The sequence below is a fragment of a genome, unplaced genomic scaffold, assembly GCF_019419815.1.
Source record: "Pyrus x bretschneideri cultivar Hongxiangsu unplaced genomic scaffold, Pyrus_bretschneideri_v1 Contig19, whole genome shotgun sequence".
Taxonomy (NCBI): Eukaryota; Viridiplantae; Streptophyta; class Magnoliopsida; order Rosales; family Rosaceae; genus Pyrus; species Pyrus x bretschneideri.
The window spans coordinates 5,349,158-5,375,392 of NW_025999490.1; the positions used below are offsets into that span (position 1 = coordinate 5,349,158).

Genomic DNA, 26,235 nt, shown 5'->3' on the forward strand with positions numbered 1-26,235 from the left:
AAAGTCTGATTTCTATTAAAAACTTTAAAATGCGATTTTGAAAGTTTAAATGATATCAGATAGCTAAAATCAATTGTACATCATAGCAAAACGGTGGCATTTGAACTAGAACATCGCTCTCTTTTGGGGATGGAATTATGCGTCCGAAACGGAGTTTGGACGTCAAATCTGTAAATGCTCATTGTGTCTGTTTGTCTTCCCTTGTCCCATTTCGTTTTTATTCCACTCGACCATCTATTCTACATCAAATAAAATGTAAAAAGTATTCATAAACCCAAAGATTAATTTTTGTTAATTGTTCATGAAGTGTTGTGCCCGTGGCACTTTAAGTTGAAGGAAAATTGGAAGCCAACAAATTGGTTTTTGACTCGAGACCTATAGTTCGAGTGAAAAAAGGTTTGGTGGATGAGAAAATCTTCGGTAACAGTTTTGAGATTGTTAGACTTTGTAGATTATCATTTTAAACCTCACAAAAGTATGAGCCTCTTATATATTTTGATCTTATCAGCCTCGCATTGGGTTTATTAATGAGAGAAAATTACCTTAGCTGGCAATCGTATACAACATCTATTTCTGTATGAATAAACCACTACGTCCCAAATATATGAGATACAATAAACCAAAAAAACTTCGATATATCGAAGCTTTCTGTATGGCCAGTTCAAACATTGCCCAAATCAAATAGTCATATCGATGTTTCTTTCCTGGTTTAGAATTACTGTTTCATGGTGCTCAGTTCTAACTACTAGAAAAACATTTGTACTTTAGAAAAAAGAAATCTCTTCCTTTCCAAACATAATCTGACATAATTAAAATATAATTAAGGTGAAATACAAAGAATCAAGGTATTCCCCCTCACTATCAGATTCTGTGAATGGTCTTAGCAGTTTACGTTTAATTAATTATATTAGTACCATTTAGTATTACGGTCTAATAGTATTATTCTTCTCCTGTAAGTGAAATGTCTTAGGTTCGATTATGGCCAAAGGCAAATTTGAACCACATTATTGCTAGCTTATTGTGAGGTTGTGCCCATCTCTCCCTCCCCTTAATGTAGATAATATCGTTTGTTAAAAAAAAATAATTATATTAGTGGCAGGGACATTATGTTTAAACAGCTTTTAATCACTAGGCCTTCATTGACCAAAAAAAAAAAAAAAGAGGTTTGAGTTAGGGGAAAGGAATCCTCTCCGGATCCCTTTCTCCTAATCCATCAAGTTCGGGGATTCAGACTGTTAAAATTTAATCTAATGTCTACAAATAAGGGCTAAGTTATAATAATTTTACCAATTAAATCAAATTTCAACGGTCTGAATTCTTGAACTTGATGAATTAGGAGGAAGATGAGAGGATTCCTTTCCTAAGTTGGGTGGTATTGGGTCCTGCAAGACCGGGCGGGCCCACTTGAATTTGAATATAGTACATGCCCTTATGGGACCGGGCTGGCCCGGATCTAGGTTTTGCTTTGGCTCTTCAGAAAAGGTAGAGGCTTAGAGCTAAAGACAAATGGCCATGTGATTTTTATGCATTATTTCTTTTTCATTTTTCTTTATAGCTGTTCAATTTTATAATAATATATAATCGTGTTCACATTATCTAACCAGCCATTTTCTCTATTATTAAATTTTACAATAATATAAAATTCTTGAATATAGAAATCAAACTCACATAAATAGTTGTAAAATACATTACCACTCAGAACTTCGATCATCTTGAATACGCAAAAATAGTTAAGAGACTCAAATGACATATATAGTAGTTCCGAATGTGACATTTCTCCATTATTATTCTTTATACATGAGAAAAGCCAAGTATTTTCCTATTTATACAATTTTTAAAAAATAAATCAACTTGTGACCTTCTTACGTTAATTTACTGTTTTTTAGAACCAAATAAATTCACAAACGTCAAGAATTAAACTCAAAAAGTTCATTTAAAGTAATGGCTTAAATTCATGTTCATAATTAAACCTGTGGTGGTTCGTTATGTATAATTTATGTTGGACTTTTCCTGGTCAAGTCGTTGGGAAGAATGAACTCAATGAAGGGATAAACTATTTGATTTATGAATTCAAGGAGCAGAGGGAGAATAAAAGATTTTATAAAATGTAAAACCGACAAAGCAAGCCAGTGAAATTGTGAAGTGTGAACACGACAAGGTCAAGATTGTCTTTCTCAAACCAAAAAATAAAATAAAACACAGTCAAATTCTACGACCATACAAAAAAAAAAAGTATAATAAAAATATTAATTTTCCCAAATTTAAAAAAAAAAAAATTGATGTCCTTGGCATTATATAAACCCAAGCAAGAGAACCCAAATCTCAAAACAAATTCACAGCTCAAAAGTTTCAAGCTTTCAAGATCCAAACATCCATTTCTTCTCTCTGGCGTAGTAGAAAGACTGATCTCCGCATCGAGAAGAGCTTTCGAAGTGTAGAATATTCGAAAATTAAGATAATCAGAAGGGAAAGAAGAGATGGAGGGTGCAAGGAATGCTATGATCAACGGTGGGAGTTTCTCCGGCCGTTTGATCCCCAAGAGGGGTCAGGTGAAGGTGGCTATTGTGGGGGTTCTGCGCCACTCTTTCTCATCCATTTTCTCTGCCAGCAGCCGCCGTGGCGGCGGCGGCGGCTGTGAATCCGGCAATGCTCATCACTTCTCTTAACTGGTCAGATCAGATCATGTGTTGGACAATCAACCAACCAGGCCAGATTTTTGGTGGAAGAGTTTTGCTTTTTAGATGAATGTGTGACAGGGAAGGGTAAGGTTTTTTTAGCTCTTTTCTTGCAACAAAAGGCTGTAAAAATTTTGTAGTTAAAACATTATGATGAGCGGAATATGTTTTAATACTCTTGTTTTTTTTTTTGGTCCCTTTTTAATCCGGCCGTTACAATATGAGCATTTAACTTAGAACTAATTGACGATGAATACAAATGCTCGAGATCTTTTTTAGTATCAATGCTAAAAAGTGGACGCGAGATACTTTGAACATCGACAATGTTTTGCAACAAAATATTGGAAGATCGAGTTTACTTGAACCAAATATTTCACCCAATTCAACAAATTGAGGGATCAAGGTCTTAAGCCTCTAACATACGTAGCCTTAATATTCAGAAAAAGGTGAAACGAGTAGCGTGAAAATCACTAGCCTATAACATATGGCAATGTGTGTGGTGTGACTTGTAGCATCAACCTATATTCTTGAGTTGTCTCTGCCAAAGACAAGAGTAGTAGCCCAGTTCACTGCAACATAGAACCTGTTCCTCCAGCTGACAACACGCGTCAGATAAGCGGAGCGCCAAATTATCCAGCTGAGAAATCCGGCAAGGGATATGCCCTTTGCATCCTGCAAAATTTTTTAATCAACAGGTTAAGGAAAATGCTTGGTAGAAAGGTACTTTGAAAGTGCTCGGCGGAAAAGCACATTGCCCTTCAGCATAAAGGCAAAGAAAATCTACCTTAGACTGGCGCAGATCAACCAAAGCCTTATAGCCTCCAACTGTTGCCATGCTTCCTAGGTGCTTGTACACAAATTGCTCCCCGAGAGGAATGTCTTTCGCGCTGAAGGCCTTCCCGGCATCCTGCTTCCCAATCCTGTTAAACAACTCTACCAGATACTTTCCTTCCCTTTCTGCCACCTATTTGAAAAAAAGTGAACTAGGTTAGTTCGAAGGTGGCTTCACGTTTGCTCATTTGCTCTTTCTGCGTCGATCTATCAGTAAGTTCAAAAGTCCGAATTCGGTTGAAAGATTTTACTATAAATAGTCACTTATAAGGAATGTGTAGGAAGTATGACAGGCTTGAACAGCAATGTGTAATTTCTAGAGCAAACTAAAAGTTAACCTGAGCTAAAGCCGGAAGGACTGGCCTCCCCGCCTCCTCGAGAAAACCGGCACAATCTCCTAGTGCAAACACATCTTCCACTGAAGGAACCCGCATCCACCCATCGACACCAATCCTGTGTCACTCAATAAAAGAATATCTTAGATCCTTGCTCCATTGAACATAAAAAAGAAACCAACCGAAAAAAAGCAAAGAAATGCTGGTGGATATACCTTCCGCCCGGGGACTTTGGAAGATCAAGTTTTTTCACAAACTCTGAGGGACCAACGCCGGTAGACCAGACCAAAAGGCCGTATGGAACATCAGTGCCATCGTTGAGAACTATCTTCTTCGGATGCACTTCTTTCACAACGCCTCGCATAAGGCGAACGCCAACCTGGTGAAAAGGTCCACATTTCAAATTCATCCGAAAAATCAACAAGAAGTGGCCTCCAGAATTGGAAAGCAGACCAAACTTACCTTGGTCAAGTGATTTGTTGCGTATTGCCTTAACCCAACATCGAACGATGACAAAATCTCATTCGCCTGTCACCAAAAAAAAAAAAAAAAAAAAAAAACAAGAGAAAAAGATCATTGGTTTCAAAATTTATCTCCGCAAGAAGCCAATCCATAAATATATGTGAGAATTACGAATGAGTACCTCAATGAGAGTGACTTTGATGTAATCCTTAACGTGACTATACCGTTCTTGTACATCTTTCATGATGAAATCGCTCAATTCGCCGCTGAACTCCACCCCTGTAGGGCCACCTCCAATAACAACACAATGCAGGACGCGTTTCCTTTCTTCCTCCGATATGCCTGCAAAGTAAAATGCATAAGATGTTAGTGTTAAGAACTGATTCTTGGCAATTGTCCTCACTCAAGTCTTCGAATATTTGTATACTCCGAGACACATACAACACGCACCTGGATGTTCAGAAAGCATGAGGTTCAAGAGAAGCTTCTTCCTAATCTCTTGGGCATGATTCACTTCGCGGAGGAAAAATGCATGTTCCTTCACACCCTTGATGCCAAACGTCAGGGGTTCAGCTCCGGCAGCTATGACGAGTTTGTCATACGCAACTTTGAACCTATAAGGTTCACGAGACAAACCACCATTGCTAATTGTCTCGCAGTAAACCTAGAAGAAAGGAGAAGATTAACTTTTCTACTCATATGACTTAAACAATGCTGCACTAGTCAGTGTGCCATATGTTATGATAACTGAACAAACTATACAAATATTTTCCAAATTCGAACTAATCCTATTGATAACTATTAATTCACTCACCTCATGTTTGTCAGTGTCAAGGCCAACGCAGGATGCCATGTAAAAGTATGAACTGGGACTCGTTGCCAATGCAGATTGTATACGACTAACAGGTTCAGCTACCGAGCGAAATTCCAGGGTACCAACGCAAGTTGAAGCAAGCAAAGGAGTGAAGACCATGTGATTTCTCGGCGATATGCAAACAACATCATAAACCTTGGTGTCTAGTCCTTTGAGGAATCGACATGCAGCCCAGCCAGTGCCAAGGACCACCACTCTTGGCTTTTCACTCGGTCTGGTAGCTTCTAGTCCCGGATACTTGGGGTCATTACACTCGGAATCAGACTCCTCAACAATCCTTTCCGCAGAAGGGAATTGATAATTCGGGGTTATGCTTATTCCCCTGCTCCAGAAATTATTGTGATTCACCTTCGAAATGCTGGAGAGGTACGAAAGATTGTTGTTTCTCGTCTCTCTTTCGAGTGAAGGTACGGAGCAATATTTGCGTGTGGATGCTCGCTCACACAACATATCCTTCTCAGTTGTGCGCGCAGATGCTCCTGATGGTGACCTTCTGAATCCATGTCGAGCAGTCCTAGCAATCCTTTCGAATGCCATGTTCAGATTGAGTACTTCCCCCCGAAGCAAGAGTGGTAAGTACTCTTTGGATCTCCTAAAGGATGCCAAAATGGTGCGTGCTCAACCTGTTGAAATTGAGCCAAAGGAAGTGAGCTACAAAAATCGCTACCACTATATAACAATTGAAGGCAGAAATATTTATAGGTAAGCTGAACTGTCGCTCCAAACAGATGACGAGGTGAAGACAACAAGCAGGACAATTAGAGCACCACTCCAAACAGATTATTAGCATATGACAGCAATTCGTGTCGAAAATACTACTTGGCTAGAAAACATAAACCAGTTGTATTTAGCCATCAGCTGATGGGGGAAACAAAGAGAAAGGCTCTTGTAAATTTAGGAGGAGTGAAAGACCATAAAAAGCAGTAGTATAATTCTATGCATTGCGTATAGACATTAACATTTAACTAGCACACAAAACACAGATCACACACACAAGCACACCCGCGCTTGATGTCCTGTGTTCGACTGCCCCTCTCTCAATATCGCTTGTATCAAACATTAAAAAACAACCCGGATGAATCCATACAGCCAGATTCATGAAATTTTCAAAAATTCAATAATTTGGCTTAAAAAATTGTATGGCATCAAAGCAACAAAGCTATATAATTCTCTGCCAAAGATCAACACCAAAGGCACAAAACAAAAACGAGCCGAAAGCGAAAAAATAGAGGACCAGAAATCAAACTCAAATCCAACAGCAACCCATCGGCGTTGTGAAGCAGAAATTGAAGCTAAAGAATATTTACAGTAAATTTGGAGCGATGAAATCAATGAAGGTTGCTTGCTTTGGAATATCCAAGAATCTTGGAGTAGCTTCTTAGGACAAAAAAATCAAAAGGGTTTTCGGTGTCCGTTTATATAAAGCTGGTGGGAGATCACAAAACCTAAGAACTGATCTGGAAAGTAAAAAGTATGGGAAATCAAGAGAAAGTTTGAAGGGTACCGACTTGCGACGCAAGGAAGGTTGTTGGGATTCGATATGTAAATATTATTAAACATTAGGCAGTAAAAGAATGACAAAAGTCCATGGTTGGCATTTATATTTCACTCTGGGAAATCGAAAAGTGGAAACTGGAAAGGAAAAACTGCAGAGGGAAAGGAAGAGGAAGAGAGTGGTAGACAGTACGACGAGCGTATGTAATACGTTTTGGTGTCGTTTTGTTCAGTGTGTCCCACTTTCATGAACCATTTTCTCCAAGCTGTATGCGCGTGAGTGTTATGCCCTAAGCCCTGGTTTTTAAGTGAGAGTGGAGACAAAGAATGGCGTCCGGTCAAGATTTGAGGTAGGTAGGGCGTGATTGAGTACAGTACAACTGTCTTGCCTCCTACAATTTCGGGGCGTCCTTTTGACTTTCCTTTTCTAATTTTTATGGGTCTCAGAAAATGGCCCTTCCCCTAAAGGCCCACTACTTGTACCCAAAAACCATAACTCAAATTGGGCCTATAACTAGCCCAATCCAAGTATTTTGATTGCTTTTATGTGGCGGAAATCCCTCGAAAATAAGTTTTGCGATAAATTTTGGAGGATAAAAGTTAAGAAGATTCTCTCAAAAATTGGACTTTCTGCTATCTCATGTGTTTTGCATAGTTTTTCATAATATTGACTTAGAAATTAACGTTAAATTGTGAGGAAGCAAATAGTTCATGAAGAATTCCCTTAGCATTTCTCTTTTTGGAGAATCACCCAAAACCTATTAAAAATTGTGAGTTAGTGCACAGTTTTTATTTGAAAAAATTGTATTGCTGAGTTTTGGAAAGCTCTTGCCTATTAAAAAAATGCTAGAAACTATTTTGAAGCGGTTTTATCATTTATCAAGCCACATATGTGCTTTTTTTCTTTAACTTTCAAGTTAGAAAAGAGGAAAATCAATAAAACAAATACGATTTTGTTAAAAAAATAAAAAAAAAAAATTGTGATTCCTGATTTTCTGCAAGATCCTTCGTGATTACTCCATCTTCAACCTTGGATTTGGAACTTTAAGAAGAAATGGGGTTCGGGTAACTTATTTATAGCACATTGGAGGCAACATATATACATTAGCAATTTGAAGTGAAATAACAAGTTTCCAAATACGAAAGTACAAATCTTGGTCGATTGCCTAATCTGAAAGGAATCTGTAAAAGGGATAAAGAATAACTAATTGAGCTTTAAATTAGAATGTCAAGTCTTCTTTTAGCTAGCTAAGATCCTAGCCAGGCTTCAATCTTCATGCTTGAGTTTGATCAGCAACTTCCGGTTAGTTGATTAGGTTGAATGTGATACGTCGTCATCAACTTCTGTATCTTGACCGGAAGAGAAGATGCGGTTGAGGATGGCCGCCAAGCGAACCCCTCCTTGAGCAATCCTCTTCTCCACCACAGGTAGCCGAGGAAGGAAGTAATCCTCTAAAATTTTCAAACACATAATTGGTTAGTTAACAATTTCGTATTGAAATTTGGAAGTGAATGTGTATGTGTAATGTATGTACACTGGTAAAAATGTGATTGGGCGCATATACCTGTAAGAGTATCACCCGCCTCAACGCCCTTGTAAGCCCACTTGCAAGCTATGTTTATACTCTCCGTCGCATACCTATACACGTACATACGTAACAAGGTATTCAACACTAACATCGACCACCAAAATATAAAAGCTGTGTATGTCCGTACGTGCATGTATGTGCTCGGTACGCATGAGACCATGAACGTTGATCAAGGCTTACTTGTTTATACATGAACGTTGATCATCGCAGTGTTTCCATGATGTAACATCATCAGACCAGATTCCCTGTTAGCATAGTTAATAATTCAGTCACATAATTCCATATATCGATCGATCCCTTGTAAGTTAATAAACATTGGTGCTTACATCTGTGATGTTCGCCAGTATGTCTTGCAGGAGGAGTTCCATGTCTTTGTCATAATAGTCCTTCATAGCTTGTTGTATGATCTCCCTATCCCACACCTGCAGAAACAAGAAGTTTCGATTTTTAATAAAGAATGGATGTTCGTTCCATAGCCGGACTACTATTTGGTTGTTCCAACTTCAAGGGCTTACATGGTGAAGATTGGATTTGTGCCTGTACCAACGCAAGGCTATCGTGTTTCCTCCCTCATCTGTCGTGAACCCGACATGCATTGGCTGCCAAAGGACGCACGAAGACGATCATAAAAACTTGGAATTGCCCACGGGTATGTATATTACCTGATGGATATCTCCCATAAAGTGTGACAAGAAAAGCAAGGCCTCAGTCATATTATCTGCAAAGATCAAATACAAAAGAAACTATGATGTTGTCGTGCAATACAAGAAATTAACGATTGACAAACCCTAAAGCAATACAATCAATCGATGCATAAAATAAAACGGGGTTTCTTACATCGACGGTCAGATGTTCCTTCTGTGTAGTGTGAAAGCTGAGAGGTGAAGTTTTGGACGGCACCAGCAACACACATGTTCTTCACGCCATGTTGATCATGACAATCCCCTATTTTTTTCAAAAACCAAACTTTGACTCAACGTTGCTTTCTTGCTAATCAAGCAGTACTAAATACTAATTAGTCAGGGGGAAGCTTACTTGAGTAGTCAAAGGTGCAAGCATTATCTGGAGTGTCAATGAAGTGAAGTGGGCTAGTCCACCGGTATCTGTACCAATGCCTGATCTGATCCGGCCATACACAGAGAGCTGACAAGTCGCCGTCCACGTAGTGAGGTAGTAGATTTTGAACAGCTTCTGCAGCCTCAGGCTCTAGGAGTGCCTGCGGCTTATCACTAGTTAGTGAGAGAGAGGACACTTGAAGGATTAAGCTTTTTTGAAAACTCAAAATCTAGAACTGATCAGCCTTTGCTTGTTTGCTTTTTTGTTTCCCTTTCTTTAGGGCATGTAAAGAATGGGGTAAGTTGGATTATCAAATCAAAAAAAGAAAAAAGAAGAATTAGACGCATAAATTACTTCGAGTAATTGCTTTTACGGTTTTTTCTTTTGGACATAATTTTAACTTGGATTTCGAGGCAACTCATTTCATAGAAATTCTCTTGTGCAGACCCTAATGATGCTCACTGGGTCTGCGTGTCCGGCACCACACATAAGAGACTAGCTCATTTACCTGCGCTATCCGGCACGTCATCATGTGACCCTCTTTGCTCCATCCTTGAGCTCTTGGAACCATAATAATGCAAACAAAAACCAACAACAAAACAAACCAATGAAGGGAAAATCCCCCAAAGCATCTATACTTCTCCATCTTATTATGTTCCTCAATATGTCGACAGTACACATACAGACTACATTTATAGGCCCACCAGAAGGACTTGGTTCCTTATATTACAAGACATCAAAGGTGGTCGATGAGTACAAGTTTGGTCTTCCAACTAAATTAAGTACCTTTAATGTCTTTATTTAACTAAATTAAGTACCCTAAAAGTATTTCTTTAACGCAAGCAAGGTGGAGATGAGGTGGAGCATATTCTGCAGAGGATATTCTGGACATCAGCACCATCGTAGGGATATGCAGAGAATTAGGTTAAATTGCACATCAATACCAATTATTCTGTTCGTCCTTGCAGTTTCATTTTGTTTTTGCTACAGTCCAATCCGTCAAGTTAGGTTTTTTTTTTTTTATCCATTTTATGCAGATCTCATTTTAACAGGATCAAGTAACAAGGAATTTAGCTTATTTGACGGATTGGATTAACGGGCTAACAAAATGAAACTATAAGGACGGAAGTGAAAATTCGAACAGACTAGATGGACTATTAGGGCTATTTCGCCTAAGACTTGGCTAGTTTGGTACATCTCCATCCTTCCTCTTCATGCATCAGCAATTTGTTTTGCTTGGGAAGAGAAAATACGATTGAGGGTAGCAGCCAGGCGGACCCCACTTTGAGCTAGCCTCTTCTCCACAACAGGTAGCCGAGAGAGGAAGTAATCATCTGATTAACAACAAAATTAGATGAGAATATGCCAGTATCAAAAGATAATGATGATCCACTTCCATGTGATGTGGAGAAAAAATGGATTAAAGAAGCCAGAAATGTGATTATATAAACATTTGTAGGACATGCAATTATGCAGGTAGGTTGTCCTTGCTGCAATATTCAACAATTCGAAAAGAGCTTACACGCAACTGGACATGCAATTATGGTGATGGTATTCCAAGTCAATCATGCACTGTCATGCGGGAAAGTCTAGACACATGATGGGGCGTGATAGGCTTGAAATATTGCCACAACAACACTGCAGGTGTAGTTTTTTTCTCTATTTTCACACCAATAACTCCACATATGTTATCTAGTTTTCCCTTCCCAAGGAGAGACTTAAAAAGCTATGTGAAAGTTGAAAGTTAAAACACATGAATAGTGATATTGAATATTGATCAGGGATGCCATGGACCATGGTGCCAACCCGAAGGTTCCCCCTTCCCAATTGAGTAAACGAAACTTACAATGGGAATCTGTTTGGTGCTAAATCCAAACCTAATGCTGCTTACAAGGCCTTGTTATGAAAGAGAAAACATTTACCAGAAAAGAGAACATACCAGTCAGTGTGCTTCCAGGCGTGGCATTTCTGTAAGCATATTTGCATGCCAAACTAATGCTTTCAGAGGCATGCCTGCATGACCAAAAACAAGTCAAATCATAGCTAAATATGATGTATCGAGCATTAAAGAAACTAAGAGAACATTTACATACTCGTTCGGACATACAGTCTGATTATTTGCACAAATCTTCCATGACGGTATAACATTGAACCAACCATCCTACAAATAGTAATATACAGATAAACAGAAAGAAGAATATAAGTATCGCATTGCAGCAGATGATGTGTTCTATTTGTGAGGACAAAAAGCAGAAGAAACTAACAAACTAAAACGACAACAAAAGATGAACTTCATACTGTAATATTCCTTTCAATGGCCTTTATCATGATTGCAAGATCCTTACTGTAGTAAGTCTTTACAGCAGATTCAATGATCATATTATCCCAGACCTGCAATAACACCATTTTCACAGGATCAAACTACATGCTGCTCATAAAATGACATCAACAACACATAAGCCATCTTTTCTCATTGCAAAGTCTATCTGATCGTTGTCTCAACAATCATTCTCGTAAAAACATAAAGCCAGAAAACAGGTGGAGATTTAAGGCTTACATGGTGGAGGTTCGTCTTCCTGCGATACCATCGGACTATTATTGTGTTCCCACCTTCATCTCCAGTGAAGCCAACATGTAGGGGCTGTCACAGCAAAAGATGAATTTTCTAAGAAAAATAAAAGGGATATTTTCTCGTACAAAATTTTGCAAAAAATCTGTAAACCTCTAGTCTAAACCATTCAAATAATGTGTTTCATTAATTTACACCGATTCATTTGGATAAACTCTACAATGTGGATGGAAAAATCATATACATACTGAAATTAAAAATATTTAATGAAAAAAAAATGTAATATTTGTTTTCCAAGAAAACTTTCAAGTAGTATGCCATTGCACTGTTTGCCTTTTAAGTAAGACAGTAAAAGCTTTTATGTATCAGTACAAAGAACAAACCTGATGGACATCCCCAATAAAATGAGACAAGAACATAAGTGCCTCTGTTAAGTTGTCTGTAAATAGAAAAAGGAGGAGGAAATTGGTAATTACTAATACAAACAGTTATATGTTAGAACACAAGTTATATAATAATATAATATGGCCGCTCACATCCTGATGCTGAGATGGACTCATGGTAACCCGAAGAGAGTTGCATCGAATAGTTGTAAATCGCTGCAGTGACACATCTATCTTTATGTCCAGCAGAGTCATGGCAGTCTCCTATTCAAGACGGGCAATTATCTTTTATTTTCAGATTGAACTTAAACTTCACAATCACTGATCCGTGATCACACACACACACAGTATACAACAGCACGCAAAAGCTACTGAATTAATCACACAGGCCAAAGTATTCCATATTAAAGAATCTCACGTTCATATACTTAGAGAAACATTCATAAAACGTAAACCATACTACATTAAAAACTAGCACCAGTATACCATCGAAAATTAGCAACTTACTGCAGTATTTGTAGTTACACTTAAAATCCGGTGTGTCAACATAGTGCAAGGGACTACTCCATCGCCAATGGTAGCTATAACGAATCTCGTCAGGCCAGGAGCAAACTTCTGCAAGATCACCTTTGGCAGACGCTGGTAGCAACTCTTTCACCGCAGCGAGAGCCTCTTCACTCAGAAATCCCTGGACAAAAGAAAGGCAAGAAACCGATTGAGCATCATCCAAATTAAGCATGTAGCAATTTTCATACCAAATTACCAATCATATCAATCCAGTAATTTCTCCATACAGCTATTCACATTGATCAATCCAAATCTTGTAGTATCCAACATATTTACAAAATACCAGAGCAAAAAACTTGCACCTTTTCCAGATATAAATTTTCATAAATTTCCCAGGACCTATCACACAGCCTAAATTATTGAAAAATCAAAGAAAAATACAAAAGTAACTGAATTTTTAAATTTATGGCCAAAATTAAGCTCCTAATTTCATAAATTTCAGTTTTTTCTATAGCAAATTACAAATATAGCCAAAAAAAAAAAACTCAGCCAAAATCCCAGTGTTTTAGCACAAAACTCACCTCTGCAATCTTGCAAATTGTGTAGTGGCCTTCTTTGCCCCAACCCAGAATTCCTGGCACCAATAGCAGAGACCCAAGCACCCTCCAAATCCACCAAAACCCAGTCCCACCCATCACTGTCACAGCAGAATTAAGCTAGAAAGAATCCAAATTTCCCGAGAAAATCAGTACCTTGAGTTTAACCCACTGTTTGGCTGCTGAGAAAATGTGAGGCCCAGAACTCTGGTCGGATTTGAATTGGAGCTGTGACAGTGTGACTGCTGGTTCTATTTTCTCAGAAACCAAGCAAAGGGGAAAAAGAACCAACCATCACAGCCCGACATGTCGTTTCCTCATTGGTCCCTCAAAAACTGCGCCACGGCACGTCGTTTGCCCCACGGCATGTCGTTTGTGCCACCGCTTAGTTTAACCTTCTTCTGTTGCGAACATGTCAGAGTCCTGCCGTCAGTGAGAAGCTCAAAGTCGAAGCTTCAATGAAGGCCGTAGTGATAACGTCTCCAGGTGGGCCCGACGTCCTGAAGCTCCAGGAAGTCGAGGACCCACAGCTCAAAGACGATGAAGTTCTGATCAAAGTCGCCGCCACGGCGGTGAACCAGACCGACACGATTCAGAGGAAGGGGGCGTATCCGCCGCCTCCGGGTTCCAGCCCCTACCTGGGACTCGAGTGTTCTGGAACCATCGAGGCCGTCGGGAAACACGTGTCGCGCTGGCAAGCCGGTGATCGGGTAATTTGAAATTTGGATTTTTGTTTTCGATGTGTTTGGTTGGTGAGAAAATGGTGGGAAAGTAGAAGGAAAATAGGTGTTTGGTCATTTGGGTGTATGCATATATTGAATGAAAGAAATTTGAGAAGGTGGTCCGCTCTTACAAAATTGAGCTTTTTCTACAGGTATGTGTTAGGCTTGAAATTTGTCAGGGCAGTGTGCCCGCCGCTTTGCGCCCAAGTTCAAACTCTTCGTAGATTATAGTAGTTTATGATATCGTCGTTGTCAAAAGAATCCGGATTTTAACATTCAGTTCACTTAGGGATGTATTCAATTGGAAATTTGAGGGATTTTAATTCTTTTAATGAATTTAGGAGATATTCATTCAGAATTTTAAGTGACCATCTGAAATTATAGGTGTGTTCAATTAGAATTTTAAGATAGTTTATTAAAATCTTTAGAAATCCAGATGTATTCAATTAAGATTTTAAAGAAGTTTGTAATATTTAAGGTGTATTCAATTAGAAATTGATTTTCAAGTATTTGAGAAAGTTGAGGAATTAGAGGGGCTTGGAGAGATTTCGTAATGTATTTTAAGCATCCACAAATCTTACCTCTCCTCGTGAGATTTCGAGAGAATTGAATCAAAATTTTATATGGAATCTCTACAAATCAATTAAACTCCATAAAAATCTATGGATTTATAAATTCATTAAAGTCTCTTAAATTCTCAATTGAGTACACCCTCTTGACAAGCTGAAACTAAAATGAAAAATGAATCATGTAAGGAAGTTAAATTGGGGTGATCACTGTTTGAATTTGCTTGAGTTTTACTTTCTATATATAGGACAAGGTAATGGATTGATATCCTAAGTTTGCCCATCAAAACTTTTTGGGGCAATGAGTTAAGTCTTGCAAAACTGGAAAAGGAAGCGGTTTTCGCTTTAGCTTGTTCATGGTGCAGGTCGCAGTTGCATATAGTGTTTGGCTTAAGAAGCATTGGAATGGTTGGAGTTCTTAACATGAGAGAATGGTCGGGAAATGAATTGTATCGCGGGAGGAGCAGGAGACACCCCGTATGAACTTAGTTTTAGACCTAAGATATGCGTCTTTAGCGTTTCACTGTATTTTGCTCCACTCTGGCAGTGAAATAGGATTTGAGTCTTTGTTTTCCCTCAAAGGGTTTATTGATTCAAGTATAGAGATGATGGATGTAGTGTACTTGAACAGGTCCTGTGCTGTGCAGGTGTGTGCTCTTCTTAGTGGGGGAGGGTATGCTGAGAAGGTGGCTGTACCGGTAGGACAAGTTTTTCCCATCCCACCTGGTATTTCTTTGACGGATGCTGCTAGCTTTCCTGAGGTGGCATGCACTGTTTGGTCGACTGTATTTATGATGAGTCGGCTTTCTGCTGGTGAAACATTTCTGGTAACTTCCAGACCTACTTTAGCATAAGTGATAAAGTCAATTGCTTTCTTCGTCTGTGATGCATCGCTTTATATATCACTGAACGACCTGCTAAAATCTCAGGTTCATGGGGGCTCCAGTGGAATTGGTACATTTGCGATTCAGATAGCCAAATACCAGGGAGTAAGGGTTTTTGTCACAGCGGGTAAGCCAGCGATTTTTCTTTTTCTTTTTATTTTTTTATGGCAAAAAATCAGTTTTTCATGTTTATTGATATAAATCTTGATCTCCAGGAAATGAGGAAAAGTTAGCCGTTTGCAAGAATCTTGGAGCCGACGTATGCATCAATTACAAGACAGAGGACTTTGTTGCACGGGTGAAAGAAGAAACAGGCGGCAAAGGTTTGGTCACTTGCATCAACACCCCATTAGTCATCCCCAAAAATAGATTACCGTACCTTTTAATTTTTATTTAGTGGTACTATGGGATAAGAGAAAAACATATTGGTATACAACAATGGCAGGTGTTGATGTTATCTTGGATAGCATTGGGGCAGACTATTTTCGGCGGAACCTGGACAGCTTAAACTTTGATGGGAGGCTTTTTGTTGTTGGGCTCATGAGTGGTCCTGTTACAGAATTAGACCTTCGTGCTGTGCTTTCGAGGCGTCTCACCATCCAAGGTAGTAGAATTTATACTGGGTCTTAGTAACATGGTTTGGGCATTCGAGTTTGGGTTTTTCTCATTGAAGATGTTGACGTAGTTTAAGTGATATGCTTTCAATCAAGTACTGATTTTTCCGGTTATTAGTGACATTGTTCTCCTCGCATTTGCAAAAAGCTTTTGTGCATTGTGTAATCTAATAATTTGTGTTAGTTGCATCCTTATATTATATGGTTGGTTGTGCATGCAGCTGCTGGCTTGCGATACAGAAGTCCCGAGAACAAAGCGGAAATTGTTAGGGAGGTGGAGAACAATGTGTGGCCAGCAATTGTTGCTGGCAAGGTGAAAACTGTGATATACAAGTCTTTTCCGTTATCTGAAGCAGCGGAAGCTCACCGGCTCATGGAAAGTAGCCAGCATATCGGAAAGATACTGCTCGTTGTGTGATTATTGCAATTAAGTGTGATCAAGCGAACAATACAGTTTACACCTCGTGATGTCGGGTCTAGAATAACGCTGGCTGCGCATATGTGGTATCGCAATGCTTTTGTCGAAAACATGTATCATGAGAATAAATTACAAAAAGAGGATCATTCAGTTTCCAATTTTCGTACAAAAGACATGCCATTTGAACATGTACATAACGAATACTATACGTATGTAGAGATGGATCATGAGATTCAGACCAATTAGAGGGATGGCGCTGATGGCGGGCAGGCGGCTAATATAGCAGTCGAATTATTTGAATAACGTCTTGTTTTTCATCATGTTAGTTTCGATCAATCATGGGTTTTCTGTGTTATTCTTTTCTGTGTGAATTGTCAGTTGTTTGAGAAAACTGATAATGATGATCCACTTCCATGTGATGTGGAGAAAAAATGGACTAACGAAGCCAGAAACGTGATTATACAAACATTTGTAGGACATGCAATTATGCAGGTAGGTTGTCTTTGCTGCAATATTCAACAATTCGAAAAGAGCTTACATGCAACTGGACATGCAATTATGGTGATGGTATTCCAAGTCAATCATGCACTGTCATGCAAGAAAGTCTAGACACATGATGGGTCGTGACAGGCTTGAAATATTGCCACAACAATGCTGCAGGTGTAGTTTTTTTCACCATTTTTACACCAATAACTCCACATATGTTATCTAATTTTCCCTTCCCAAGGAGAGACGTAAAAAGCTATGTGAAAGTTAAAACACATGAATAGTGATATTGTATATTGGTCCGGGATGCCATGGACCATGGTGCCAACCCGAGGGTTCCCCCTTCCCAATTGAGTAAACGAAACTTACAATGGGAATCTGTTTGGTGCTAAATCCAAACCTAACACTGCTTACAAGGCTTTGTTATGAAAGAGAAAACATACCTGTCAGTGTGCTTCCAGGCGTGGCATTTCTGTAAGCATTTTTGCATGCCAAACTAATGCTTTCAGAGGCATGCCTGCATGACCAAAAACAAGTCAAATCATATCTAAATATGATGTATCGAGCATTAAAGAAACTAAGAGAACATTTACATACTCGTTTGGACATACAGTCTGATTATTTGCACAAATCTTCCATGACGGTATAACATTGAACCAACCATCCTACAAATAGTAATATACAGATAAACAGAAAGGAGAATATAAGTATCGCATTGCAGCAGATGATGTGTACTATTTGTGAGGACAAGAAGCAGAAGAAACTAACAAACTAAAACGACAACAAAAGATGAACATCATACTGTAATATTCCTTTCAATGGCCTTTATCATGATTGCAAGATCCTTACTGTAGTAAGTCTTTACAGCAGATTCAATGACCATATTATCCCAGACCTGCAATAACACCATTTTCACAGGATCAAACTACATGCTGCTCATAAAATGACATCAACAACACATAAGCCATCTTTTCTCATTGCAAAGTCTATCTGATCGTTGTCTCACCAATCATTCTCGTAAAAACATAAAGCCAGAAAACAGGTGGAGATTTAAGGCTTACATGGTGGAGGTTCGTCTTCCTGCAATACCATCGGACTATTATTGTGTTCCCGCCTTCATCTCCAGTGAAGCCAACATGTAGGGGCTGTCACAGCAAAAGATGAATTTTCTAAGAAAAATAAAAGGGATATTTTCTCATACAAAATTTTGCAAAAAATCTATAAACCTCTAGTCTAAACCATTCAAATAATGTGTTTCATTAATTTACACCGATTCATTCGGATAAACTCTACACTGTGGATGGAAAAATCATATACATACAGAAATTACAAATATTTAATGAAAAAAAATGTAATATTTGTTTTCCAAGAAAACTTTCAAGTAGTATGCCATCGTACTGCTTGCCTTTTAAGTAAGACGGTAAAAGCTTTTATGTATCAGTACAAAGAACAAACCTGATGGACATCCCCAATAAATGAGACAAGAACATAAGTGCCTCTGTTAAGTTGTCAGTAAATAGAAAAAGGAGGAGGAATTTGGTAATTACTAATACAAACAGTTATATGTTAGAACAGAAGTTATATAATAATATGGCTGCTCACATCCTGATGCTGAGATGGACTCATGGTAACCCGAAGAGAGTTGCATCGAATAGTTGTAAATCGCTGCAGTGACACATCTATCTTTATGTCCAGCAGAGTCATGGTAGTCTCCTATTCAAGACGGGCAATTATCTTTTATTTTCAGATTGAACTTAAACTTCACAATCACTGATCCGTGATCACACACACACACAGTATACAACAGCACGCACAAGCTACTGAATTAATCATACAGGCCAAAGTATTCCATATTAAAGAATCTCACGTTCATATACTTAGAGAAACATTCATAAAACGTAAACCATACTACATTAAAACTAGCACCAGTATACCATCGAAAGTTAGCAACTTACTGCAGTATTTGTAGTGACACTTAAAATCCGGTGTGTCAACATAGTGCAAGGGACTACTCCATCGCCAATGGTAGCTATAACGAATCTCGTCAGGCCAGGAGCAAACTTCTGCAAGATCACCTTTGGCAGACGCTGGTAGCAACTCTTTCACCGCAGCGAGAGCCTCTTCACTCAGAAATCCCTGGACAAAAGAAAGGCAAGAAACCGATTGAGCTTCATCCAAATTAAGCATGTAGCAATTTTCATACCAAATTACCAATCATATCAATCCAGTAATTTCTCCATACAGCTATTCACATTGATCAATCCAAATCTTGTAGTATCCAACATATTTACAAAATACCAGAGCAAAAAAACTTGCACCTTTTCCAGATATAAATTTTCATAAATTTCCCAGGACCTATCACACAGCCTAAATTATTGAAAAATCAAAGAAATATACAAAAGTAACTGAATTTTTAAATTTATGGCCAAAATTAAGCTCCTAATTTCATAAATTTCAGTTTTTTCTATAGCAAATTACAAATATAGCCAAAAAAAAAAGTCAGCCAAAATCCCAGTGTTTTAGCACAAAACTAACCTCTGCAATCTTGCAAATTGTGTAGTGGCCTTCTTTGCCCCAACCCAGAATTCCTGGCACCAATAGCAGAGACCCAAGCACCCTCCAAGTCCACCAAAACCCAGTCCCACCCATCACTGTCACAGCAGAATTAAGCTAGAAAGAATCCAAATTTCCCGAGAAAATCAGTACCTTGAGTTTAACCCACTGTTTGGCTGCTGAGAAAATGTGAGGCCCAGAACTCTGGTCGGATTTGAATTGGAACTGTGACAGTGTGACTGCTGGTTCTATTTTCTCAGAAACCAAGCAAAGGGGAAAATGAACCAACCATCACGGCCCGACATGTCGTTTCCTTATTGGTCCCTCAAAAACTGCGCCACGGAACGTAGTTTGCCCCACGGCATGTCGTTTGTTCCACCGCTTAGTTTAACCCTCTTCTGTTGCGAACGTGTAAGAGTCCTGCTGTCAGGTGGGAAGCTCAAAGTCGAAAGCTTCAATGAAGGCCGTAGTGATAACGTCTCCAGGTGGGCCCGACGTCCTGAAGCTCCAGGAAGTCGAGGACCCAGAGCTCAAAGACGATGAAGTTCTGATCAAAGTCGCCGCCACGGCGGTGAACCGGGCCGACACGATCCAGAGGAAGGGGGCGTATCCGCCGCCTCCGGGTTCCAGCCCCTACCTGGGACTCGAGTGTTCTGGAACCATCGAGGCCGTCGGGAAACACGTGTCGCGCTGGCAAGCCGGTGATCGGGTAATTTGAAATTTGGATTTTTGTTTTTGATGTGTTTGGTTGGTGAGAAAATGGTGGGAAAGTAGAAGGAAGATAGGTGTTTGGTCATTTGGGTGTATGCATATATTGAATGAAAGAAATTTGAGAAGGTAGTCCGCTCTTAAAAATTTGAGCTTTTTCTACAGATGTGTTAGGCTTGAAATTTGTCAGGGCAGTGTGCCCGCCGCTTTGCGCCCAAGTTCAAACCTCACTCTTCGTAGATTATAGTCGTTTATGATATCGTCGTTGTCAAAAGAATCCAGACTTTAACATTCAGTTGACTTAGGGCGTGTATTCAATTGGAATTTTGGGGATTTTAATTCTTTTAATGAATTTAGGGAATTCAATCAGGATTTTAAGTGATTATCTGAAATTGTAGGTGTATTCAATTAGAGTTTTAAGATAATTTACTAAAATCCTTAGAAATCCGGATGTACTCAATTAGAAATTGATTTTAAAGTATTTGAGAAAGTTGAGGAATTAGAGGGAATTAGAGAGATTTCGTAGTGTATTTTAAAGTAAGATGAAACTAAAATGAAAAATGAATCATATAAGGAAGTTAAATTGGGGTGATCACTGTTTGAATTTGCTTGAGTTTTACTTTCTATATATAGGACAAGGTAATGGATTGATATCCTAAGTTTGCCCATCAAAACTTTTTGGGGCAATGAGTTAAGTCTTGCAAAACTGGAAAAGGAAGCGGTTTTCGCTTAGCTTGTTCATAGTGCAGGTCCCAGTTGCATATAGTATTTGGCTTAAGAAGCATTGGACTGGTTGGAGTTCTTAACATGAGAGAATGGTCGGGAAATGAATTGTATCGCGGGAGGAGCAGGAGACACCCCGTATGAACTTAGTTTTAGACCTAAGATATGCGTCTTTAGCATTTCACTGTATTTTACTATAGCCCTTTGTTCCACTCTGGCAGTGAAATAGGATTTGAGTCTTTGTTTTCCCTCAAAGGGTTTATTGATTCAAGTATAGAGATGATGGATGTAGTGTACTTGAAATGTGTCATCCTGTGTTGTGCAGGTGTGTGCTCTTCTTAGTGGGGGAGGGTATGCCGAGAAGGTGGCTGTTCCGGTAGGACAAGTTTTTCCCATCCCACCTGGTATTTCTTTGACAGATGCTGCTAGCTTTCCTGAGGTGGCGTGCACTGTTTGGTCGACTGTATTTATGATGAGTCGGCTTTCTGCTGGTGAAACATTTCTGGTAACTTTAGACCTACTTTAGCATAAGTGATAAAGTCAATTGCTTTCTTCGTCTGTGATGCATCGCTTTATATATCACTGAACGACCTGCTAAAATCTCAGGTTCATGGGGGCTCCAGTGGAATTGGTACATTTGCGATTCAGATAGCCAAATACCAGGGAGTAAGGGTTTTTGTCACAGCGGGTAAGCCAGCGATTTTTCTTTTTCTTTTTCTTTTTTTATGGCAAAAAATCAGTTTTTCATGTTTATTGATATAAATCTTGATCTCCAGGAAATGAGGAAAAGTTAGCCGTTTGCAAGAATCTTGGAGCCGACGTATGCATCAATTACAAGACAGAGGACTTTGTTGCACGGGTGAAAGAAGAAACAGGCGGCAAAGGTTTGGTCACTTGCATCAACTCGCATCAACACCCCATTAGTCATCCCCAAAAATAGATTACCAGTACCTTTTAATTTTTATTTAGTGGTACTATGGGATAAGAGAAAAAACATATTGGTATACAACAATGGCAGGTGTTGATGTTATCTTGGATAGCATTGGGGCAGACTATTTTCGGCGGAACCTTGACAGCTTAAACTTTGATGGGAGGCTTTTTGTTATTGGGCTCATGAGTGGTCCTGTTACAGAATTAGACCTTCGTGTTGTGCTTTCGAGGCGTCTCACCATCCAAGGTAGTAGAATTTATACTGGGTCTTAGTAACATGGTTTGGACATTCGAGTGTGGGTTTTTTCATTTAAGATGTTGACGTAGTTTAAGTGATATGCTTTCAATCAAGTACTGATTTTTCCAGTTATTAGTGACATTGTTCTCCTCACATTTGCAAAAAGCTTTTGTGCATTGTGTAATCTAATAATTTGTGTTAGTTACATCCTTATATTATATGGTTGGTTGTGTATGCAGCTGCTGGCTTGCGATACAGAAGTCCCGAGAACAAAGCGGTAATTGTTAGGGAGGTGGAGAACAATGTGTGGCCAGCAATTGTTGCTGGCAAGGTGAAAACTGTGATATACAAGTCTTTCCGTTATCTGAAGCAGCGGAAGCTCACCTGGCTCATGGAAAGTAGCCAGCATATCGGAAAGATACTGCTCGTTGTGTGATTATTGCAATTAAGTGTGATCAAGTGAACAATATAGTTTACACCTCGTGATGTCTGGTCTAGAATAACGCTGGATGCGCATATGTGGTATCGCAATGCTTATGTCGAAATCATGTATTATGAGAATAAATTACCGATAAAGGATCATTCAGTTTCCAATTTTCATACAAAAGACGTGCCATTTGAACATGTACATAACGAATGCTATACGTATGTAGAGATGGATCATGAGGTTCAGACCAATTAGAGGGATGGCGCTGATGGCGGGCAGGCGGCTAATATAGCAGTCGAATTATTTGAACAAGGTCTCTCCCGTGACATGAACTAGCGTTAGTTGTCACGGGAGCACAAAAGGGAAGACAATACCTCGTCCCGGTGTATAAAATCACACGATGATAAATATTAATGAGGTTCTTTCAAAAGTGGGATTCACCTTTTGGGCACAATTTCCATAAGGACTAAGATTCTTTTTCGTCCGCTTTCAATCCTCTTCCATTCTTTTCTCTCATATTTTATTTTTTTTTTATAATAAATTAATATAAGATATTGTCATGGTTTAATTGTGGCTATTCAAATAAGAGATAAGGAAAGGAGAGGAAAAAAAAAAGAGATGAGAGAATCCTTCTTCTTTACGATGACACTGCAAAACATAGTCCCACCTTGAGAGATTGAGAGGGTTGTTGGCATGTGATAAATGAGTAAAGTATTCAGCTTCCGATAACAAGACAGCAATCGGCATGCACACTCACTGATCCAATTCAAATAACAAGCTCAGGTGGGTCGGCGAGAATCCCATTCCTTCACTTAAATTTCAGCACAAACACAGAAGGGTCTCTCAGATTTCGTGAATTGGATCCACTCAATTACTCGGATTCGGATTCGGGTGATTTTCTTCTTCTTTTTCTGCTCCTTCAATTCTTGCAACTTGTATACAATCTTTATTTAAAGACATTAGCTTTAATACGATTTCTGGAACAAGTTGAACTGTTTCAGAAAAACCTTGCTCTTTTTCTTTCATCAACATTTCAAATTCGTTATCTAATAATCTTGTTTTTCGTTATGTTAGTTTCGATTAATCATGGGTTTTCCGTGTTATTCTTTTCTGTGTGAATTGTCAGTTGTTTTAGAAAACTCAGACGAAATGCTTATATGTCTAGTGAAATCAAGATGGTTGTTTTGTTGGAATTTTCGAGCTTTAGAGGTATAATGGTGGCCAACTGGCTATCTGAACTAAAATCTTACGAGGAAGTGAAAAGTTGGAAAAAGGGTACTCTCAATGATCGTGAATTTTTCTGGTTTACTTGAAATAATCGTGAATTTTCCTTAACAACCAACTGTAGTGTGAAATTTTGGAGTAAGACGTTAACAATGTTAGGCAATTCGGAGATTGTAGTATGTAGATGCTCGAGAACATATATGTTGATGGAGATTGTAGATGTCTATTTGAGGTGTTGCTCCTGTAAACGTTTACTTTGATAGGCATGCTTGAATATGCATCACTTGAGATGTGACTGACTTATTTTACCTTCCACATTGAACTTAACATGTAGAATCGGAGGATCGTTTAATATTCTTTGGGGAGATTGCAACCTTGGCTTCCATCCGACTGCTGAATAATGGATTTAAGTACAATGGATCGTGGCCAGTTGACCCTGCTAGGATCCGCAGGTTGTGTGATGCTTACAATGCATTTCACAATACAGTTATTGTCGCAACATCTCTTTTACTGGAAGAACCCGAAGGAGCAGAAGGCGATAATAATTATTATTCTTATGGCTCCTATATATGCAGTTGACTCCTTTGTGGGTTTATTGGATATTAAGGGAAGCAAAACATTTTTCATGTTTTTGGACTCTATTAAGGAATGTTACGAGGCTTTGGTGAGTGCCTCCAACTTCATTACGGTTTTTGTTATTGTCAACTGTTTCATATGGCTTGTACAAATGCTAACTTCTTGTGTTCTACTTCCAGGTAATTGCTAAGTTCTTGGCTCTTATGTATAGTTACCTGAAGATATCCATAAGCAAAAATATCGTGCCAGATGAAATCAAGGAAGAGAAATTCACCACTCGTTTCCTATGACTCTTTTTCAGGTACGAGTTAGCTCTATGCTGTTTCAGTTTTCATCGCAATGGATATGTAAGCATATTCATTGTGTATGTTAAATCTATCATATAATAACAGATACAATGTGGCTTTACAAACTGCAGCCTCGCACTGTTCGGTTAAACCACCAGACCCTGAAGCTACTCAAATATTGGACGTGGCAGTTTGTCATCATACGCCCAGTTTGTTCTGTTTTGATGATAACTCTACAAGCACTTGGGCTGTACCCCAGTTGGTTGGGCTGGACCTTCACTGTGATTCTTAACCTTTCTGTTTCCTTAGCATTGTACTCTCTAGTGCTGTTTTACCATGTGTTTGCAAAGGAATTGGCACCGCATTCGCCCCTTGCAAAGTTCCTGTGCATCAAGGGAATTGTCTTCTTCGTCTTTTGGCAGGTACATCTCGTTCATTCTTTTGCATGCCCAATTTGTGTATGCAGCCTTAGAGAAAATGCAGCCAAGGATATAGAATGTAAACAAATCCACAAAGATACCGAGGAAAAGGATATGAAACTTATTTTACTTGTTCCAAACTGTTCGCATAATTTGATAGAACTACAATCTAAGAGTGATTATTTGCAACCTTGGTTTGTCATTCTCGGTTTTGTAACTGATCAGCTTTTGGTTAAACGCCACCTAAAGATTATTTTAAGGCCAATTATCGACTTAACTCACTCTATAAACTTTTGATTGTGCCATTTATTAACACACAAGGTTTTGATCCAATCGCAGGGAGTGGTCATTGACATATTAGCTGCTGTGGGTGTCATTCGATCTCACCATTTCTGGTTAGATGTGGAGCACATCGAGGAAGCTATTCAAAATGTCTTGACATGTTTGGAGATGGTTGTGTTTTCGGTTCTTCAGCAATATGCGTACCACGTTGCTCCTTACAGCGGAGACGTGGAGAAGAAGATGTTAAACAAGAAGAGGGAGTGATTTGAAGCATTCTCTCGTGTACGTGAATGCGATTTTTGGTTTTCCGTGTGTCAATATTTTTACCTCTGTCATATTACCTGGGTTTGGATTTGGATCAACTCTCTCATTCTTTGAAGATGAGGTGTTCAATTAGTTCGTTCATGTATTTTTTACAATATATTTCTCAAAGATAATATTTTATGTTTTGTGTTTAGTTGGTGTTTATAATTGATGATTTAAATTTTTTTAAAAAAATATGTATTATTGGTGTTGGTACAACCAAACCAAAGGACCAAATTAATATTACAACCATGCATCAATCATAATGTGTAGCGAGGAGAGTACTTGTGCCATGAAAGTCGTTCTCGTCAGCAAGAGATCCTATGAGGCAGTAACCCACATCATAATCAGGGCATAATTTATGCATATTTGTACCTAATAAAGTAATTAATTACAAGTCATCCCTTTCTTGCTTATGAAAACTTGGTATTACCTTGCTCGTTGCATTGGATTTTGATTTAATCCACATAATCTAAAGGAAGGAGAATACTTTGTTTATGTATT

At 38.8% G+C, this 26,235-nt stretch overlaps 6 protein-coding genes and 1 pseudogene across 10 annotated transcripts; 3 read left to right on the forward strand and 4 right to left on the reverse strand.

Moving 5' to 3' along the window:
- Positions 1-2,981: 2,981 nt before the first annotated feature.
- On the reverse strand, positions 2,982-6,935 carry LOC125467815 (internal alternative NAD(P)H-ubiquinone oxidoreductase A1, mitochondrial-like). 4 transcript variants are annotated; one of them, XM_048582361.1, is made up of 9 exons: positions 6,865-6,935; positions 5,118-5,800; positions 4,754-4,967; positions 4,485-4,645; positions 4,304-4,369; positions 4,057-4,220; positions 3,845-3,959; positions 3,460-3,639; positions 2,982-3,347 (listed from the first exon to the last, which is right to left on the reverse strand). In XM_048582361.1, exons 2-9 carry the CDS (start codon positions 5,712-5,714, stop codon positions 3,195-3,197), a joined length of 1,650 nt encoding a protein of 549 aa, XP_048438318.1. In that variant the 5' UTR covers positions 5,715-5,800; positions 6,865-6,935; the 3' UTR covers positions 2,982-3,194. The 4 variants fall into 4 exon arrangements, with proteins under 4 accessions (XP_048438318.1, XP_048438317.1, XP_048438315.1 ...); XM_048582360.1 differs by lacking the exon at positions 6,865-6,935 and adding an exon at positions 6,682-6,858; XM_048582358.1 differs by lacking the exon at positions 6,865-6,935 and adding an exon at positions 6,485-6,858.
- A 771-nt stretch (positions 6,936-7,706) lies between these two features.
- On the reverse strand, positions 7,707-9,970 carry LOC103966038 (endonuclease 1). The gene is made up of 9 exons (XM_009379190.3): positions 9,825-9,970; positions 9,296-9,476; positions 9,098-9,205; positions 8,923-8,978; positions 8,776-8,859; positions 8,587-8,682; positions 8,441-8,505; positions 8,237-8,310; positions 7,707-8,123 (listed from the first exon to the last, which is right to left on the reverse strand). Exons 1-9 carry the CDS (start codon positions 9,960-9,962, stop codon positions 7,984-7,986), a joined length of 942 nt encoding a protein of 313 aa, XP_009377465.2. The 5' UTR covers positions 9,963-9,970; the 3' UTR covers positions 7,707-7,983.
- LOC103966122 (endonuclease 4) lies at positions 9,925-13,627 on the reverse strand. Of its 2 annotated transcripts, none has more exons than XM_009379299.3 (9): positions 13,357-13,625; positions 12,776-12,956; positions 12,422-12,532; positions 12,269-12,324; positions 11,874-11,957; positions 11,615-11,707; positions 11,410-11,477; positions 11,256-11,329; positions 9,925-10,650 (listed from the first exon to the last, which is right to left on the reverse strand). In XM_009379299.3, exons 1-9 carry the CDS (start codon positions 13,468-13,470, stop codon positions 10,529-10,531), a joined length of 903 nt encoding a protein of 300 aa, XP_009377574.2. In that variant the 5' UTR covers positions 13,471-13,625; the 3' UTR covers positions 9,925-10,528. The 2 variants fall into 2 exon arrangements, 1 of the variants encoding a protein (XP_009377574.2); XR_007257650.1 differs by having other exon boundaries at positions 10,611-10,650; positions 11,424-11,477; positions 13,357-13,627.
- A 142-nt stretch (positions 13,628-13,769) lies between these two features.
- LOC125476362 (quinone oxidoreductase PIG3-like) lies at positions 13,770-16,930 on the forward strand. Its single transcript, XM_048582362.1, has 6 exons — positions 13,770-14,081; positions 15,307-15,486; positions 15,589-15,670; positions 15,759-15,866; positions 15,989-16,147; positions 16,379-16,930. The coding sequence occupies exons 1-6, from the start codon at positions 13,830-13,832 to the stop codon at positions 16,573-16,575; spliced, it is 978 nt and encodes a 325-aa protein (XP_048438319.1). The 5' UTR covers positions 13,770-13,829; the 3' UTR covers positions 16,576-16,930.
- Positions 16,931-17,109: 179 nt separating this feature from the next.
- On the reverse strand, positions 17,110-19,868 carry LOC125476363 (annotated as a pseudogene).
- Positions 19,869-20,017: 149 nt separating this feature from the next.
- On the forward strand, positions 20,018-22,799 carry LOC103965949 (quinone oxidoreductase PIG3). The gene is made up of 6 exons (XM_009379085.3): positions 20,018-20,323; positions 21,371-21,550; positions 21,652-21,733; positions 21,822-21,929; positions 22,064-22,222; positions 22,453-22,799. The coding sequence occupies exons 1-6, from the start codon at positions 20,072-20,074 to the stop codon at positions 22,647-22,649; spliced, it is 978 nt and encodes a 325-aa protein (XP_009377360.2). The 5' UTR covers positions 20,018-20,071; the 3' UTR covers positions 22,650-22,799.
- Positions 22,800-23,225: 426 nt separating this feature from the next.
- On the forward strand, positions 23,226-25,885 carry LOC103965853 (transmembrane protein 184C). The gene is given in 6 exon segments (XM_009378982.3): positions 23,226-23,531; positions 24,199-24,528; positions 24,620-24,692; positions 24,695-24,741; positions 24,859-25,149; positions 25,486-25,885. Coding segments are annotated over 5 exon segments (882 nt in total). The 5' UTR covers positions 23,226-23,531; positions 24,199-24,264; the 3' UTR covers positions 25,693-25,885.
- The last annotated feature ends 350 nt before the right edge of the window (positions 25,886-26,235 follow it).

Coding starts and splice junctions, on each gene's coding strand:
- LOC103966122 (XM_009379299.3), bottom strand. CDS start 13,470: ATGGGTGGGACTGGGTTTTGGTGGATTTGGAGGGTGCTTGGGTCTCTG. Junction 11,958..12,268: donor TTATTGGGGATGTCCATCAG/GTTTGTTCTTTG, acceptor TTGCTGTGACAG/CCCCTACATGTTGGCTTCAC. Junction 10,651..11,255: donor GCCTGGAAGCACACTGACTG/GTATGTTCTCTT, acceptor GTTGTTAATCAG/ATGATTACTTCCTCTCTCGG.
- LOC103965949 (XM_009379085.3), top strand. CDS start 20,072: ATGAAGGCCGTAGTGATAACGTCTCCAGGTGGGCCCGACGTCCTGAAG. Junction 20,324..21,370: donor GCTGGCAAGCCGGTGATCGG/GTAATTTGAAAT, acceptor TGTGTTGTGCAG/GTGTGTGCTCTTCTTAGTGG. Junction 21,930..22,063: donor AGAAGAAACAGGCGGCAAAG/GTTTGGTCACTT, acceptor CAACAATGGCAG/GTGTTGATGTTATCTTGGAT.
- LOC125476362 (XM_048582362.1), top strand. CDS start 13,830: ATGAAGGCCGTAGTGATAACGTCTCCAGGTGGGCCCGACGTCCTGAAG. Junction 15,671..15,758: donor AAGGGTTTTTGTCACAGCGG/GTAAGCCAGCGA, acceptor CTTGATCTCCAG/GAAATGAGGAAAAGTTAGCC. Junction 15,867..15,988: donor AGAAGAAACAGGCGGCAAAG/GTTTGGTCACTT, acceptor CAACAATGGCAG/GTGTTGATGTTATCTTGGAT.
- LOC103966038 (XM_009379190.3), bottom strand. CDS start 9,962: ATGGAGAAGTATAGATGCTTTGGGGGATTTTCCCTTCATTGGTTTGTT. Junction 9,477..9,824: donor TGACGTGCCGGATAGCGCAG/GTAAATGAGCTA, acceptor GATAAGCCGCAG/GCACTCCTAGAGCCTGAGGC. Junction 8,979..9,097: donor AGGAACATCTGACCGTCGAT/GTAAGAAACCCC, acceptor TGATCTTTGCAG/ATAATATGACTGAGGCCTTG.
- LOC125467815 (XM_048582361.1), bottom strand. CDS start 5,714: ATGGCATTCGAAAGGATTGCTAGGACTGCTCGACATGGATTCAGAAGG. Junction 4,646..4,753: donor CATGCTTTCTGAACATCCAG/GTGCGTGTTGTA, acceptor TTTACTTTGCAG/GCATATCGGAGGAAGAAAGG. Junction 3,348..3,459: donor TTGATCTGCGCCAGTCTAAG/GTAGATTTTCTT, acceptor AAAATTTTGCAG/GATGCAAAGGGCATATCCCT.